Raw genomic sequence first — 19,133 nt, 5'->3', positions numbered from 1 at the left:
TTGCTATTCAACCAAACAACCTCATCAAAACAGTCTTTTGGTCTTCAAAAGGAACCCATCAAGGTGCAAGAAAATAAAAGAACACTGAACAGTAATTGTAGCTCATACCACTTTAATATCCTGCAATGACTGTTAGTGCTTATTTCTTGGGGGAGGGTGTGTTGTGGGTTTTTTTTCTTATACAGATAGCAAGGCAAATAGAGAGCAATGTACAGAACTCGTTTTGAAACGGAAAAAATCCACGAGTGAAAAACACTCGGTGTTAATGCACGTCTATTGCTGATTGAGAGACAGCAGATTTTAGAGACAACACATTAACAAGGGCAAAGTGCGCTTCTTTTCCAGGAAAGTGTCCAAAATAGAGACTACATTCATCAGATATTCGGGGAGTTGGGATCTTTGTTATTTCTAGAGCCTTTTGTTTAAGCAAAGGAAAAAAGAATTACATACGCTAACCCAAAAGGCTGCGCTAACGAGCACCATACCAACGTGCCAGCAGTGCTGTGTGACGCAGAAAAGCAGCACAGCAATGTGCACACACAGTGTTGACAGGAGCTGGTTTTTATTGTCTATCTGTAGCGGGCAGTGTTCTTAAATACACAGATAAAATTAATATTCCTTTTATAGCAACAGACCCGACAATAAAAGAGGCGACGGGCTGGCTTCCTTCCCTTGGTGCCAGGACGAGCCTTTATGTTATAACAGTGGGACCGGTGCGGCCGGTTCTTTCATGGAGCTGTGAGAGTTTCAGTGCAATAGAAATGAGAGGAGCCAGCATGACCTGCAAGAGGGGAGAGACGGCTCAGGATGGGGGGCAGAGCACCGCACGCAGCCTGTGCGCATCGCCTCCACCACCCACATTTTTTATGCCTGTGCCAAAAACTGCAAGCCGTGCACAAAGAGTTCTGTTTGCTGGGGGACAGAAAATGAGGATTCTTTCAGTATTAGGTGATGCACAGAAATGAGCTTATCCCGAGTGAAGCAACGTTTTGCCCAGAAGGTCAGTTCAGGTTGGAAAGTGTCTTTCCACACCCAGAATCAGCCACAGATGTAATGTAAACAGGAAAACTAATGTGCGAGTGCAAAAGCAGCTGTGAGAGATTCTGAATAAGTAATGCTTGATCCACACAGAGCTTTTTTAAGGGGATTGAAGATATCAAAGCCTTTGCTTCCAAAACACCCAGCACGTGGCTTTAAGCAAAGCAGTACTAAGTAAAGATCCGTGCTTTTAGTAAGGCTGTGAGCCAGCGATGCCATGACTCAGATGTAACACCTACCTGCGGGTCTTCATGGATCTTCTTAGCATCCTTCTCATAGCTGTCGATGTAGAGCCGCACAGTCGCTCCAGCGCTGCCGGTGCCACTCAGCCGGAAGATGATACGAGAGCCATCGGAGAAGATGAGCCGCAGGCCCTGGGGAGGGAGAAGCAGAGCTGCTCAGCCACACGCCCTTTGGGTACACAGGCAGTGCCCGTGGCACCCAGCCCAGCCCTGATCCAAGCAGCCTCCAGCTCTTCCCTCTCTTAGCATCCCCTCCAAGGCAGCCACTCCCATCACAAAGGCCAAGATCCCATTGGCCAACACCGGAGAGAAAAACCCTTTCCAAGGGTCAAACGCACCCCTTGGCTTCATAGAAAGGGCAGATGCAATGGACGAAGATGCCCAATATTCAGCACTCAGAGGCCGTGGCCAGCCCCAGCAGCACTGTGCCCACCTGGTTTCTGGAGACGCTTCCATCCACGGGATCGTTGTACTCAAAGTTATCGGCTTTCTCAACAGTGTAGACTTTGTCACCAGCTGATAACTGCTTCCCCACAAAGGAGCGGTCAAACATCACAGTCTCCAAATCCTTCATCATTTTACCAGCTGCATCTGCATCCACCTCCTCATAGTCGTATCTACAACAGTCCCCATAAAAACAAAGATTAGGAAGGTCTGTAATTAGCAGCAGTGTTTTGCTATGTCCTTGTTTAATAATGATATGATCAGCCCCATGTTTTCTACTCATACTGAAGACAAGGACCAGAAGTAAGGAGAGGATATACACAGCAGTATGAGGGTGCAGCACTAATCTGTGGGATACACAGCAACTTATCTCAGATACATCTAAGACTGAGGTAGATGAAGGACCAGATTCCAACAACACTGGCTGCAAAGCATTTATCCCAATTCCTCTGATAGGATCTCAACAGGCTCCTCTTGATTGATAACAGTTCTGCCTGAGCACCTCAGTGTGTCCCCACAGCAAAGCAAAGGTGTGATTGCAGCAAATGATAACAGTCAGTGCCAGCTCTGATCTAGCTAACGTAAGTAAGAGAAGCAGAAAGAGCAGCCACTCCAGCACATGCACAGATCAGGACCTGAGACCTGGTACTCCGATTGCCAGAGTGATTTGCACACCTAGCCAGACAGAGCATGCACAGGCTTGTTAGTGGCCTGCCACTGCACCCAGCCTGCTATGCAGACATACCTCTGGTGCTTGAAGACTACCTTTTTATACTAGATTTTGGCATTTTTTCCGCAGCTTTAAATGCCTTAGATGTATGCTGGCTTTGTAGGATGGAAATAATAAAAAGGAAAAGGCAAGTTCTTACATTTGGCAATTGGAAACAGAAATTTCACAGAGGTCTGCCAAAGTGAAAGATTTCTACCTCCTGCTCTCACTGCAGGTAGCATCCCCCTCTTCTGCTCAGTGCAGGTCAGTTCTGCTTTTTCATCTCCTGTGTCTATAGTAGAGTAAATTAAAGAGTATTTTGGAACTGGAAAGAAATCCAACCAGGTAAAAAGCTGCCCAGGAGCTGGGTGCCCATTCAGTGAGACAAAGCCATCACTCAAGATATTACAAACCGATTTGTACGATGTAAACTAAAGAAGCAGACTGTTCTAAAAGCAGGAAAAATTCTTGCAAGAAAAAAAGATCTCTATTAAATAAAAAACAAAAAAGCTTACCTATTGGATATAAGAAGAATTGCACAACCTTCACAGAGCTTGATACTGAATAAATTGTATTCAGAGTAACAAATTCTAAACTGGACGCCATGAAAGGTTAAGGTGAATACCCACAGGTTTATTGGACCCAGAGAAGCTGCACAAACCAGCCAGGGAGCCCCAAACCACTGCAACACCACAGAAAGAGCAAGTGCAACAAGGCAGAAACTGCTGTGGTAGCAAGGGTGCTGCTGCTGATGCTCAGGTTGTTGAGCTCCTCCACAAGGGCTCATCCTTGGTCGGCCACAGGGCAGAGGGAAGGACGAGGTGCCTGGAGCACTTCCTCACCTGGTGAAGAAGTTCCTGCCATACTTCTGCCAGTGATCCTTCATGATGTCCTCCACGCTCTGCTTGCGGGCAGCCAGGATGGACAGCCAGGCCAGGACAGCCCAGAGCCCATCCTTCTCACGGATGTGGTCGGAGCCTGCAGAGAGTCACAGCACAGACATGTCACATCGTCCTCCTCCTGCCAGGCCAGAGCCTGAGCACAGCTCTGCTTCACCTCCGCTCCTCCACCAAGCTGGCAGTAGTACAGCTCCACAAATGGAAGGCATTTCACAAGCTGGATGCTTGTGGGTTGTTAAAGCAGTTCAAGATATCATCTGCTTTCAGCTATAGCCCAAATAAAACACTCGGTTCCCTTTAAGACACACTCATTACTCACAGATCCTTCATTCTGTTCCCAAGGAAGCAATGGGGAATGTGCACTAAAAAGGTCATTGAAATAAATAAATAAATAAATAGGCAAATGCAAAGGAGCAGCTCGAGAACTACCATCAGCATCTCCGAGCAGCTGTCACTCGTTGTCTGCCAAATCAGTATACCCTGATGGTGCAGACACTGGCTGAGCACCAAGAGAAATGCCAGCCCTCGCTAAGGAAGCCAAACCCTAACGGCTCCAAGACTGCAGGGTGCTGGGGAGCATGGCAGCCACAGGGGCAGCAGCGTGAGGACTTCATTCACACAGGAAGATCAATTCATCCCAGCCCCGAACACCAGAGTTCAGTGTGGGATCCAAGAGCAGCCAGAGCACACCCAATCCAGCCTACACCTTCCTGCCTGGTTAGCTCAGTGCTAGGCTCAATGCACAGCTTCTGGGTTTTATCCTTTGGGCTCTGGAAAACATCCAGGTTAGTATTACCAAAACCCCAAGGAGCCGGGGCACACCTGCCAATGGAGAGAGTTGGCCAGAGCCACCATTTCACCCCCCAAAAAATCAGCTGGGGCCATGCAGTGCGAGACACAAACCCCACATTGTGGATGCGGTGGTAAATTATCCTCACAGCCCTGCACAGCTGAGAGCTGCACAGAGGTGATGGAGAGGAATGCTAAATAAACAGGAGTCCCATGTGATGTATCAACTTATTGCTGGAATAAAACACCCCAGAAAGCAAGCAGGAATTCTGTCACGTCGCATTACTCTAATTGCTGCTGGACTCTGGTCCCGCCGGGTCGCAGTTTGTTTCAATTTTTACTGGGTCTCTTTGGCTGCTCTTTCACCTTGCTCCCATTCAGCACTCACACTGTCAGACTCCAAACAACTCCTCATTAAGTTGCTATCGAACAACCTCTCTCACCCCAATTCATTCTTTAAAGGGCCTTTCCCAGACAGGCAAACGCCCTCTGCATTGCAGGGAGCCCAGCACAGGCTGCCCCGGCTCCTTCACAGTATTCCCCCAAAAGCCACCCCAAGATGCAGCCCAGGTGCGATGCAGCACAGCCAAAACACCCAACCTCCCTCTCAGCCCCATTGCAAGTGGTTTCAGTCACTTTTATTGGCAATGTAGTCGCCTACCAACCATGGGCTGGAGAGAAACCATGAGCTCATGGCACATGCGACAGAAGATGGAAGCAATTTCAGAGAGCTGCTCGTTAGAGCCCAGCTCCTATCAGCAGCTCCATGAATCATTTGCTGCTGTTGTTTGTATTTTCTAAATGCTGAGCCACTCTCATCAGCTAAAGGCTGCAACATAAACTTAACGCATGCTGAAACCATTCGGGGCTAAACTCCAAAATCTTTCTATGCTCACATTTACCCTCAAGATATCTTTACAAAGATGCCATGTTATCCAAAACTCCCCTTTTGTTCAACACTGGGGCCTAATTCTGTTGATTAGAATAGCATTTGATTGCAAAGTTTTGTCCTGGTGACTTCTTCAGCCTCATGGCCAGCAGCCTCCAGCCAGTCTGCAGTGCCAGTGCCAGTGCCAGTGAGGACACAGCTACCAAAAAGCTGAGGTGGTAACATCTTGTGACCGAGATCCACAAAGCACTATATCTGGTATTTGAGGATTTGAAGCCAGTCCTGCTCCATGAAACACCTAAGAGCAGGCTAAAATATGAGGCGGTGGGATGGAAACATGCAAGGTTTGACCCCAATCATCCCACCTAGATCCCCCCCAAGGCCCGCACCTCTGGCTGCCCCACTGTCCTGAGGACTTCACACAACAGAACAACAAGATCTCAAGGACAACCCAGGCAAGACAAACCGTGGCCACGTTTCAGGCACGGCGTGGAGCCCGCACAAATAACAGCCGTGCATCACACGTGCACCCCTGGTGAATTCCTTAAGATGTCCGCTTTGTTTCTCAGTAACCCAATAACTTGCTTTGACTGTTCAAAGGCAAGTGTTAATTTAAACTTTATAAATCATACCTTGTTTTTAGAACAGGAAAATGAGGGCCCTATTAAGCTTGGAGATTTAATAGTGACCTGAAACCTACCCTAATAAAACTGCATACTCCAAACCATATTTCTTTCCAGAAATGAAAACATTTAGAAGGTTTTCCTGGCCACCAAGAGTTGAAAAATACATTTAACGCTGCACTTAATCCCCAAAGACTCAATGACCAGGCTAGTAAAGAGGCCCTTAGACTTCCTGCATATCTCTTTATGCCTTCTGGAAAGAGAAGGAGCTTTTGCCTGACAGAACTCTGAGCATTGTGTAGGCTTTCAGCAGAGATTCTTGCAAGCTTTTTTGTTATATGATTTTAGAAGCATTAACCTGAAAGATAAACTCCAAATAAGCCAGCACAGTAAAGAACTACGAAGAGGAATCGTGCCTCCATTAGCAAGATCAGGAACACCCACTTACCAGTACCAAAACTTTCCTCTCCACACAGAGACAGTTTGTTTGCATCCATCAAGTTTCCAAAGAACTTCCAGCCAGTAGGAGTCTCATACAAAGCAATCTTTGTCGCGTGGGCCACCCTTCGAAGGCAAGAAGGCTACGTCACACACAGCTGGGCTCAGTGCACCCATGTGAAACACTGCAGCAGGAGCCCCAGACGTTACCACACATCTCCTGTAGGGTAACACTAAAAGCAGATCATGTCTCTGCTTTATTATTAAGAGCTGCTCTTTGTACAGCAATGCTGCATTTCATCCTGGTGTTACCTTTGGGGAGATTGTTGGGAAGAACAACTAAAGACAGATATACATATAAAGCTCTTCTAAACTGATTTGCTGCTGTAGATGTCAAAGCATTTTGTAAATGAATTATCAGTAACAGATTAAAATTAAAATTTAAAAGCACAAAGTATGGGGGGGATATATTTCCTTGGGGTTTATCCATAGAGAAGAGAGGCAAGAGCAGAACCCAGCTCTACCAAGTTCTCAAACAGGATTTAATGCATTAAACTTCAGTGACCCCAGAACTCAACCCACAGCAGCCAGAAGCGCTTTGCCCATGGGGCAGCCCACGCTCCCCACTGAGGACACGTGGCAGACACAGAAAAAGGCCATTTGCTGCCTTGTGGTCACTGTGCACAGACGTAGGTGCTACCTGTCGAGGGCCCCGCTGGTGGGCATGCTGCGGGCAAAGCCACGGACCCCGGTCTGCTGGAAGTAAGGGATACTGAAAATGTTGGCAGCAATGACAGCGACGGAGTCAGAGGGGTTCACAAAGAAGCCGTGCTTCCCAAGAATCATGTTGCGGTCCTAATGAAGACAAGAGAAATAGCTCACGTCCCAGCTTTGTGCAAAGTGGCTGCAATGCAGAAATTGTGCCACTTTGCTGGCACAGCTTATAAACCCACGGACACGGATTTTTTTACTGTACTGCACTAAATACAGCGTTTGGAAAAAGTTAAATCGCAACACCTCTACAGTATTTCAACATCCTGCTGGTTTTTCATAACCTTTAAAGCCATTTAAATACAGTTTGGACTTCATTATTTACACAGTAGTCAACTACTGCCAGCAGTTGTGAACTGCACCAAGTGGTTCCCATCTATCTGCAGTTACAGAAGGGAGAGGAGAAAAAAGCCTTCACCTCCATCCTCCTCAGCCAACGTCCTCCCTTCCCCAACAGGGGGCAAAAAGATGAACACAGAGCGGCCCATTTACCCCATCTCCATCAAAGGCAGCTCCAAAGTCGTACTCTCCTGTCTTCATGGTCTGGACCAGATCAGCAGCATAGGTCAGGTTGGGGTCAGGATGGTGGCCACCAAAGTCCTCCAGTGGGGTGCAGTTCACCGCAGAGTTTGCTGGTGCTCCCAGCTCCTCACACAGGATCTTCTTCACATAAGGGCCCACAACTGCCATAGGAAAACGTGGGAAGGATGAAATCAAGCACAGAGTAAAGAAGAACTTACATCTCACACACTGAGATATTAGAATGACAAGAAGACAAACTGCACGTCTTATTCACAGCAATCCAGCAGCACAACAGGACTTACTGCTCTCAAACACCAGTAACAAAAAAGTGAGGAAAAACCTGCTCTGGGAAGTAGGAGGTGAAACCCTACAGAGCAGCAAAGCCCAGCCCACCCATACCTCCATGCATTGCATCGATGCGAATCTTGAGGTGGTTTTTCCCCGAGAGCAGTTCCTTTAATGCATTGAAGTCAAAGATGCTCCTCAGCATATTGGCATAAGCTTCTACAGAGTCCACAATTTCCACTGGAGAAGAAAAAAAGAAAAGTAGAAACTAACTCTGACAACCTGAACTGTCTGCAGAAAAGCAATTTTGGTACATGAGCCGCTGTGCTGACAGTCCTCAGTGCAAAGGGCCAGGGCTCAGCACAGAGCCTTTAAACATCCCATAGAATCATTTCATAAAGATGATGATGATATTCCTGTATTAAGAAACATTTGGTTATGGGCTGCCACTGCTAATGGGATTACAGACCAGACAGACCAGCAAAATCCTGAAGACAAACATCTCCCCCAGTTCTCTGCTAGTCACAGACTCCAGCCACAGCCTCAGCTCCCCAGATACCCTTTGAGAAGTTTCCATTCCACTCCAGTTATGTGTAGAGTGGGATTAGAGGAAACAAAAATACATATAAAAACAGACTTTCAACCTCCACCAAAGTCGGCATGAATTGTGCACCTGACAGCCCTAAAAAGCTGCACCTTTGCAACTAATGGGCCAAGCGAACAGAAACAATATAATTATAATATCTAGACAAGGTGAGATAAAGTCAAAAAATAAAATAAATAAATCCATGATGAACAGGACAGATATTCTTGCTTGGATTATCCAGCAGGTGAGAAGGGAAGGTCAGACCATGTGCCCTTCAAAGCACTTAGCGTCCTTGTCCTGCAGAGGCACATGCCAGCTTCACCTAAAAGGAAACTTCCCAAGGGGAAGAGCAGATATTTACCTGTAAAGGGTTTAAATTTGTTCTCCAAATCAAACTGCTGTTTTCCAATGGTACTCAGGTCCACCTTGAGATCTGGGCAGATCGCATACTCTTCAATTTTTTTGCTAATTTGGAAAATTTTGTCCGTGATCCCTTCTGGAGCAGGACCTACAAGGTGTAAAGGGCAAGTGGAGAGAAGAAAGAAACAGAGTGTGAGAGAGAGGTACATCAGAAGGCCCGGGAGTGCCTCAGTAGGAGAGAGGAATATCAGTGAGCAAATCGATCACTCTGGATGTGGTCTCAAGGAAGCTGCTCTGGGTTCTGCTGCTGGAGCAGAGGTTGGACCAGATGGACCTAAAGGTCCCTGCCAACTTCAACCACACTAATCCCATGTTTGGGGAAACCCAATGCTCAGGCCACTCACTGAACATCTGTGATGTTAAAACAATTACATTGGGTTCTTTGTTGCCAACACAAGGCGAGTCGAGCAGAAACGAAGCAAACAAGAATCAACTAAGCAACTTTACCTCCATTGGCTGTATTGAATTTAATCCCAAAATCTCCATTGGGCCCACCAGGGTTGTGGCTGGCCGTCAGAATGATGCCACCGATGGCTTTGATTTTCCTGATGATGCAGGACACTGCTGGGGTGGAGAGAATGCCGTTCTGCCCGATGACCAAGCGGCCAATCTGAAAATTAAAGGGCAGAACAAACTACTTTGAGACTACAGCCAAAGCACCAAACACCCCAACACCAACAACAGGTAAAGCAGAGCCTTGCCAGGGGCACCTGGATGACAGAGGTCCTGAAGCAAACAGTCTGAACCTGGGAGGCTGCAAGCTCTCTGCTATATAACTTGAAGGTCACCATCCGACCCTGCTCTGTTGTGCCTTTTTAGCATTTTTGCTTATGAAGGCTGGAAATAGCAGCCTGCACTGAAGAGCAGAGCTTTCCAGAGGCATCTACACAAAGCAAAAAAACCTTTGCCTGTGGTCTCGAACATTGCTTTCAAAAGACACAATAGGACTGAGAGAAGCCAAAGCAAAACAAAAGTCGATCATCATCACTGCTCCCACAGGACCACATGCAGATTCTCTCACTCTCAGCGGGTAACGCACCTCCCTGCCATAAATGCGGTAATATCACTGAGATTAAATCCAGACCAACGTGCTAAGCAGCACAAGGTAATCAGGATCCAGTTGCTGGGGTTCATGTAGTAAAACAGAAGATAAATGTTTTTCTGGGAGAACATGCCCCTTTCCATAGCCCCCAAATGAGGTGATAGAGATTTAAAAATACACCAGACCACTCTCCATCAGCCAAGGAGATTAGACTTTGAATACAGCTGAGAAAAGAGGAGGAATTTCATTCAAAGGCAAGAGCGACCAGAAGACAAAAGCCAGCCTGCCCAGCCTGGAGGCCCCTTGTGGTGCTAAGCTGGCTCTGTGGGATGGCTGCCATGCCTGCCAGTGGCAATGCTGGGCACTAAGCCCCTGTGCTGCCCTTTGGTTACTGCACAACACAGCTGCCAGGCAAGCTGGGAGCTGAGACATCCATGTCTCCAGCAAGCCATGGGCACAGACCTGAAACAGCAGCTTAGAAACCCAGAAATCGCTGCCCTTATACCCAACCATCTAGATCACAGGATGCATTATGCCAAACATCAAATGTGTAGCAGCCTGATCTATATGGGTTTGGCTTTCTCTGTGCTTCATGCTTTGTTCCAGCATCAAGGACCTCGGATGGGTCCCCTCCACACCCCAGTAACACAGACTGATGTTTCTGGTGTTCTTCACACCAAAACCATGTTTTCACAGAATCACAGAATGACCTAGGTTGGAAGGGACCTCAAGGATCATGAAAGTTCCGACCCCCCTGCCTGGCAGGGCCACCATACTTCCACACCAAGGCAAGTTTTCCAGGCCAAGGATGCTGGTCATAAAGCTCCAAACAGCCCAAACTGTGCAGTATAGCCCTGAACACAGACCTTCCCAAGTGCCCTTCATGTTAAGCTGGCAAATAACCTTGGACACTTCTTTAACCTCATAACTGGCATTTAAAGCAGACAACGTGCATCGTGCTCCCCTGGCACAGTAAGTGTGCCCAGTGCTACTCAGCAATCCTGCTGATCCTGCATCTGCGGAGCTGACAGCACCTGCCTCTGGCACACGCCAACACACTTTTGCAGTTCCAAAACACAACATGCATGCCTTCCCTCCTGGCTTTTTATAGTCGAACACATCCTCAGACTCATCTCTCCTACTCTAAAGAGCAAGATTAGCACAAAACTGTTTAACAAAGTCACAGGCTTTAGCCAGACTACACAGAAATAACTAACAAAAACCACCAAACTCAACAGCAAAATTAATTTTCAGCCAGGTATGGGATGCAATACTGGAAAGAAATGCAGCAGAGAAGTCTCAGCTGATGCAGATCAGCTTAATCTCATCTTCACCAGCAGGAAACCCATCCTGGTGTGGAGAAGCCCAGGCAGCAGGCCTTGCTCTTGCTTTGTGCCTATTTTCCAGCTCTTTGATTTAAGAGGAACACATTCATTTGCAATGCCAAAGGATTTTTCTTTTCCAGCTGGAAAACATGTTAATTTAGAAAACATCTATCTGTCTCCTCTGATTCGGTTGCTCATTACAAATCACCCTGTTGTGATCGGATAAGCTTTTCTGTCAAACACATTCCCATAACCCAGATCTCTTAGTGTAAAGTTTTGCTCTGCGTTAAAATGCAGAACAGACAGCAAAGCCTTTTCTTCTTCAAAAGCAACAGGAAACATAGATACAACCCCAGAGCCCAAGAGAACTGCGGTGCTTCAGCCATGACCTGCTGCAAACAGCCCTGGCTCTTCTGCTTCCCACACAACCAGAGATCATTGTACAGGTTTCCACTCACCACTTTCTTTAAACAATAATTAAACAGTAATTTCAGTAATAGCATTTTGATGGAAAATCAGACTGGTATCTGTTAGCAGCTGAATAAAATCTATGGGGAAATTCAATCTCCCACTGACTGATTTGCTTTGGATTTCTGCATTTATCCGCTATACAACCATAGGAATTTAGTCATCTAGCATTTACCAACCCCGTTGGCAGCAGCCATTTGGACTATCAGTTCCACTGCAGCCTTATTAAGGTACCTTCCATCACCTCCAACTACCATAGATGATCCTTGTCGATCTCTTAGGTCTATGGAAAAAAATATACTCTGGATAAAGTTCTGCAAATAGTTCAATTTGGATTCGAAATAATAGGTCTTCCTCCGTAACCCGCTGGTTCCTGGTTTCTGATCGCTGTAGGGAGCTGTTGGCACGGTCAGCAGAGGCAGAGGAGCAGCTTCCATGTTCGTTTTTCAAATAAATGCATTTAAGAAGTAAACTATGATTAAATACAAAAGAAAAATAATATATATTTTTTTTAAATGTATCAGTCTTGCCACCAGCAATGGCACACCTACGGGACAGGAGCTCAGCAAAGCTGCGGAGCGCCCAAAAATAGCTCCTTGAACGTCGAACTGAACACGGCTCCTGTAACTGAAGATGTTGCTCCGCACTTGCAGCGGAGGATCAATGTCATGGAGAACACAGGAGCCCACGCTGCCCTCCCAGCACTCAGCAAAAGGTGATTTCTGCCTCCTTCTCCACCTTCTGCTCCCTGCAGGTACAGCCGCTCGCCATTCTGTGCTATCTCTGCCGGCACCGTCCGTCCTCCTGTTGCTCCGTCAGCTCAGCAGCCGCTCACACACACGGATGCGCTGCCCAGCGTTTTTGCCAGCCCAGCAGATCTGCGTGGCCCTGAAGGAAAAGCCTCCCGCGGGCACGGCAGCATTTTGCAGCCTCCAGCGAGCTAAAGGTCACTCTTAAAATGGAAAGCAATGGATCTGTTACCCACACTTTGCTTACACGAGTCCCACTCTGACACCCTGACCGCCCCGGCCCCAGCCATCCCTAAATAACGGGACATGGTCTGCAGTGCACAACCAGTCAGTCTCTGCTTAACTAGGAGAAATCCATGAACAGCTAAAACATTGCTAAAGCACTGCTTACAACTGAACACCCACACGAGTCCTACCCTGGGTACTATGCATGACAGAAGTTATCAGAAAAAAAAAACCAAACTTTCAAACTGGAACACAGCCTACGACTAAGCCATTAACTCTGGAAAAGCCTATGCCCAGCAGAGACCCAAATACAACAAGTTATTATGAGGCATCATCTCCCTCAGTCTCAAACGTTCTCCTCTTTAACGATACTCAGCGTCCTCTGCCTGAGCTGCTGGCAGAATTCACACATATTTCTGGATAACCAAGGACCATACGCTTCCTAATGACTCATTCTGTCCCATTCTTAAGCAGAGGAGTAGAAAAGGAGTAGTGTACACAGCTGAACTGTGACGCTTTTGGGAGGGCTCCCACAGAACTGCTTCCTGACTGCTTTGCTCCAAACACTGACAGATTTTCTTCCAAGGGGGAACAAGACCCTCCTACGATAATCTCCACTTTAACTCCAACAGCACAACTGCCCGAACCACGCAGCCGGCAACAACCCATGTGCATATTACACGTACGTCTTTGTGCTGTTCCAGCATCCTGCAGCTGCAGTGCCTCCATTTCCATGCAAAGGCTGAGGTTTCCCTCTAGCGGCAGAGAAAACAAAGCCCAGCTCCCAGAAAGAGCCTCCCTGGCAGGGAAAAGCCTGTGAGCACTTCCCTCCAGCCAAACGCTTTGCCCACACATTGGCTGGATGAGGAGCTAATGAAGTTCGTATGGAGCAGAGGAACCAAACTCAGCATAGGGACAAAGGTGATAGTCACTGGTGCCATACTAAGATTCACAAAAAGAAATACATTATTTCAAACAAAATACATAATCCAGCTGTAATGCAGTACATGCAAAGCACAGGGATGACAGTGACATACCCGTGGAGCTTGGCTTTGGGGCACCCACCCAATCCCAGAGCTTTCCTTCAAAACCTGCATCATTGTTTGGGACAAACTGCAACACCAGCAATGGGCCAGCCAGGACAGAGGTAGACTTCAGCCCTGGGGAGGGGATGGCTCATTCAATTCATCACCTGAGTCTTTGGTCAGACATCTGCAATCACTTACAGGATGGAAAGGAATTCAGCAGGTCCTCTGATCCCTCCTCAAAGCTGCTGTGGGATCAAACATCCCCCAGGCACCCTCCAGAAAGCTCCTGCAGCCTGTTCTTGAAATCTCTGTCTCCAGGTGTGGTGCCAGAGCGGTCAGAAGCATCTTCCTGCAGCCTGTCCTACACCTCTCTCCCTGCAGCTTAAGTCCTCCTGAGCTGTCAGACAACAAACCTCCATAATCCTCCTTCTGACACTTTCCTTGAACATTAAAATAATCCTTTAACACAGAGGCGCACAGTATCCTCTCTTTCCTACAGGAAATAATCCCAATTTCCCAATTTCCTCAGCTTTCCCTTGTGGTCACACTTTGTAGGTCTCCAATTCCATATTTCCACTCCAAACAGCCAACCTGCCAGAGCAGAGCCATCTGCTCACGTAGGTTCCCATTCACTTTAGGCATGCAAGAGCAGAGACAAAGCTATGAACTAACTGTTGACTTTGGTTAATGATAAAAAGACAAACAAGGCTATTTTGAGAGAACCTGAATTTCAGTACAACACTGGAGCACACAATTCCTCCCTGGACTTGGTATTGCCCCATCCCCTATCCCCACATGAGCTGTGACAATACCTTCTCTCATCCCACTCAGTCTTGTCTGTGACATTCAATAAAGACAAAGAGAGAGGGAGGAGGGGACACGCACACTGTACAAAAGCCAAAAGGGATGTTTTATAGTTATTTCATGGTTTTCCTTTAGGACAGAAATGACATTTATCTAACTCTTTCCTGCCTCCTTCCTGCATTGCTCCATAATTACACTGCACCCCAATGAGGGCCAGGAGAGAAGCCAGGTGGGTGGCAGAAAGCAGACACCAGGGAAAGAAGCTCTGCAGGGCCAGGGATGGAGCTATATCCCACAGAAGGCTCCAGGTTTGCCACACAGGTAGGGGCTGATCCCCTTTGCCACAATAGGAGCACACAGCAACAATCAGGATTGAGAAACCTTCCATCCAAAGGTCAGCTCCCTGCAGTGTGCCCACACCCGCCCATGGCCACAGGCTGCCCTTCCCCTGCTGCAAACAACAGCACACTTCCCATCCGTGGGATGGGGTGCCGCCCCACACCAGGCACCACGTTCCTGTAAGACTTATTTTGCTGGGTTTCACTTACAGCAACACTATCAGAAAATGTCAGAATGGTGTTTGCTTTTCTGGACAATTGCAGGACACAGCCAACAGTCTTTGTGGCCTACTCTTATCCCCAGTTCTGCAGAGGTGATGCTTCATACATCACCAGCATCTTGCACTATGGCTGTAAACACCCAGATAGCATCCACATCTTGATACCTTTCACCCCTTTAGCTTTTCCCCTTCTTAGGACAATTCTGCTTATTTCTATGATACACTTCCATTCATCATTTGAAGCATTAATCACTCCACTGATTAGTTCAGAGAGAACCACGACAAAAGAACACAAACCCATCAAATGTATTTCTTGCTCCTGGTGCAGCTCAGCCATAAGTTCAGCTCACCTACCCCAAACTTTACCAGGACAAAAGCATCAGACTGTAGGATCCTTACCAGCACAGGCAGAGCCGAGGTGGCTGCTTATGGCCATTGTCCCAGGAGATTACTGTTAAGCCCCTGTTAGTATGGATTTCAACTCTCTGTCTGCAGGATTTGCAAAGATTAACTCAAAGCACCCTACTTCTTGCCTCCAGCTGGAGTTTCTGGAGTTATTAGAGTTTAATATTCCAAAAAGGCACTGAGCTCAGACAGTCTCATCACTGCCTTAATAGCCTCCAACTTAAAATCCAGGTAGGAGAAACAAGTGAGAGTGAGATGGGGGCTGCAGCGTCAGAAAGGGAACTGCAACAGAACACAAAGAAAATGAAGCAGAGCTACCAAATTAAGCAAATAACGAGGTGCTGAGCAGTGCAACAGAATTCAAACATTTGGTTTCCCTGGAATAACTGAGTGGGGAAAAAGCTTAATAGCAGCTAAGCCAGGAAACCAAACTTTGCAGGGTAGCAAGCAGTATTTCTAGTACAGCATTGCTTATCCTGCAGCAGTGAAACAAATCCAGGGTAGAGTTTATTATGCAAAGCACTGCTCAGCATGTAAAGTACCTTCGAGCAATGTGTTGTAAGTGGACACTTCGCAGAGCCTGTCTCTCTTTGCAAAGGAACTGGGCACAATAAACTCATTAAGTGGCAGGTGACAACACTGGTGAACCATCCTGCTGCTGGGTACGGATCTGATTGAGATTTACAGCCTCAGTTCTGCAACTTGAGCACACCTTTGACTTAAAGCCACAGTACAGCCACAGTTCTGTTCTGACAGGTGATTACAAAGAGAGGTTTTAAGCTTTATTCATGTAATTAAGGAGTTGGAATTACTAAGTAGGAATAACACAAAGGAAACCTGGCACAACAGACCAAAACAAAGCAGGAGGCTACGCCGGATGCCAACTGAGGATGGCAAAACCAACAGTGCCTGTGTTAGTTTACTTTTATAAATGCAACCTTATAAATAGGATAAACACTTCTTAACCACAGAAGTGCAAACTGAGCCGTTGCTATTCCAACACCAGCACTTAGGTGAATGCTAACTGTTCCAGAATGAAACAAAACTCAAACTCTCTTCAGCATCCTTACCCTTTACTTTGTGAAACTAACAACCATGAACTGCAGTCCTTGGGTTTCTCCTGTGGCACCTGAAGGACCACTCCACAAGATCTTAAATCCACTTAAAGTACTGATGCCATCACCTCTTTCTCCCCTAGGACCAGAAATATTGTTGTCCAGCACTTGCTTTGGCACAAGTGGTGGGTTGGCTGCTGAGACAAGTACATGTATCCCCATACAACACAGCCTGGTGATCAAAAGCAAGCAGAAAAGCCATTAGAAAGGACAGTGAGCCCAGATTTATCTTTATTATTTCTTTACTCCCTGCATATGAAGCAGTGCAGCACAGCAACCTGTGGCATTTTCTCACCATGGCTTACTATTTCTCAACACAAGATGCCTGAGCTTTGCACTGAGACCTGGCTGCTGGCATCAGAGCCCCCCCAGACCCAGAGAGAAGGCTGAGCTATTGCTGTGCAGGAAAGCACACACTGCACACAGGGGGCAGCAGGTTCCTGAGAACTCTGTGTTTCTTACACAGAATGGCTCACCGTTCTCTTGGAAGGGTGGCTGCCCTCCAGTTACTTCACATTTATTCTGATGAAACAGGATATTCGTAGGCTTGTACTCAACTGCACTGCAGCAGCTATCAGGGAACCAGCATTCCTAATTAGAGAGACACCAGGAAGCAACAAGCATCCCCCAGTTCTTCCAAAATAGGATAGCAAATACACAGAAACTTATTAAAAACAGGCATTTTGCATTTAATAAAGAAACTCCCCATCCACTGCATTTCTTGGGACCTATTGGTTCTGCCATTCTTAAGTCTGGCAATGTAACATTCGTGTTTTACTAAGTGCTGAGCACTCTTTGGAGAAGAGATTTCTCCTACCACCCAATCCGACTCTCCCTTGGCACAGTGTGAGGCCATCACTTCTCATCCTATCAATTTTTGCTTGAAAAAAGCCCAACATCCTGTCTCAGGGCCACAGCTACTTGCTTGCTTTATAAATTAATGATTGTCAAGTAAAATTTCCCACTCTGTACATCAGCATCTTGGTTCTTAACACAAATATTCATCCACTCTTTTCTCTCTCTCCTTCCTCTTTCCCATCTTGCCTTTCCAGAAGGCTTTTCTCACTTCAGAGCCAATTATCTCCTAGCACTCTGAATCAATTTGGTCATAACACCACAAGGCAAATGCCCACCAGCCAGCAGGCCTCAGGACCTGCTGTGCTGAGCTCAGTGCTGCCATGCTGCACATACGTGAGCACCAGCACGATGTGAGTGGAGAGCTCTGAGCAAACAGCTCTCAGTTCCAGCCCGGTGCACCTTCAACCCCTTTCTTACTGCAGGGACTGAGGCACAGAACTGCCTGGAAGGCTGCCACAGCCCACCAGGGTGAGAGCCTACACAAACCAAGGCTTTGTCCCAGCGAACAAACCTCCCAGTCAGCTTATTCACAGGCATCCAAGGTGCTGTCAGGCTGCATGTTTCAGCTCCAACTCTCCTTAGAATAAATAAATAAAACTGTAACTGTGCCTTTCCCAACAGGAAAGGCTGTAGCAACCATCACTCACAGGTGCAGCTGGCAAGGCTGGTGCTCAGGGATATGGGACACGCACCTAACACTGACCAGTCACCATGCATCACTGAAAGCAAATTTCTATATGGTCCAAAAAGGCAGTTATCTGCTTCTTTGTGCCATAAGGAAGCAGTGATCTCATATTTTGTTTTCTTCTCCTTCAGCCTAATAATTACAGATCTGATTATTGCTGGAAAATTGAAGCAGGTAACAGGTTCCACCCTAACACCTGCCCCTAACCACTCAGCATCTTCTGCTTGCCCTGGGAAGCCTTGAGGCTTTGAGGGGAGCCCACTGCTGACAAGCAGGGGCCAGGTGGCCCAGAAGAGGAGGGCATTCTCCACTTGTTAAAGGCCAAGGGGTAGGAAAGGCCTTGCTCTCCAACCCAGCTGTCCCTGCTGGGCTAGCCCCGGGCTGACCAAGTGCTGCGATGAGTGACACGATGCAGCTTTAGTCTCAGCAGCACTGAGAGGGCACCCTGCTGCCCACCCAGCACATCTGGAGGGGAGCTTAAAGCCCACCCAGTGCCCCCTGCTGTGGGCTGGGTGCCCCCACCAGCTCTGGCTGCCCAGGGCCCATCCAGAGCCTCAGGCACCTGCAGGGATGGGGCACCCACAGCTCCAGGCAGCAGTGCAGGAGCCCTCCCCACATCTGACCTCCTTCTGTTTAAGCCGTCCCCCCCGGCCTGTCATTAAAGGGTCACGAAGCCGCAGGTAACGCTGTCACCGGCATTTCCTGCCCCACCGGCCCGAGGCCACGCCACGAGCCGCCCCAGCCCCGCGTACCCCGTTGGCAGCGGCGATGCGGACGATGATCTGGATGGCGTCCTTCATATAGAAGCGGCCGTCGCCCCCCACCACCAGCGTGGCCTCCTGCCGCTCTGCCGGGGGCACGGTGGCCAAGATGCTCTGGATGAAGTTCTCGGCGTAGTGGGCATTGTTTTGGAAAACGGTGACTCGTTTGCGCAGCCCGCTGGTGCCGGGCTTCTGGTCGGCGTACGCCTTGGTTTTCACCGTCTCGATGTGCACCATGGCCGGCCCGGGCTGCGAGTTCCGGGCGCGGCGGCAGCGGGTGCGGGGGGAGCCGGCCCCGCTCGCTCCCCGCCCCGCGCGGCTCAGCGCCGCCCGCCCCTTAAAGGCGCAGCGGGGACCGGGATGTCACGGCACCGACGGCGAAGGGACTTGGGGTCTCGGCGGGGAGAGAACGGCTGAAGCTGCGGCGAGCAGCTGACACCTGTGTTCTGCCTTA

General features: G+C 48.0%; 1 protein-coding gene across 2 annotated transcripts; it reads right to left on the bottom strand.

Annotated features, from left to right (window-relative positions):
• Nucleotides 1-95: 95 nt before the first annotated feature.
• On the bottom strand, nt 96-18,932 carry PGM1 (phosphoglucomutase 1). 2 transcript variants are annotated; one of them, XM_015870753.2, is made up of 11 exons: nt 18,671-18,932; nt 9,103-9,265; nt 8,597-8,743; nt 7,764-7,889; nt 7,335-7,525; nt 6,772-6,926; nt 6,082-6,197; nt 3,276-3,411; nt 1,714-1,897; nt 1,278-1,412; nt 96-781 (listed from the first exon to the last, which is right to left on the bottom strand). In XM_015870753.2, exons 1-11 carry the CDS (start codon nt 18,914-18,916, stop codon nt 692-694), a joined length of 1,689 nt encoding a protein of 562 aa, XP_015726239.1. In that variant the 5' UTR covers nt 18,917-18,932; the 3' UTR covers nt 96-691. The 2 variants fall into 2 exon arrangements, with proteins under 2 accessions (XP_015726239.1, XP_015726238.2); XM_015870752.2 differs by lacking the exon at nt 18,671-18,932 and adding an exon at nt 11,670-13,137.
• Between the last annotated feature and the right edge of the window lie 201 nt (nt 18,933-19,133).

This window comes from Coturnix japonica, chromosome 11, assembly GCF_054131305.1.
Source record: "Coturnix japonica strain WE chromosome 11, WE-NBRP24, whole genome shotgun sequence".
Lineage (NCBI taxonomy): Eukaryota > Metazoa > Chordata > Aves > Galliformes > Phasianidae > Coturnix > Coturnix japonica.
This window is presented reverse-complemented; position numbering and strand designations above follow the sequence as displayed.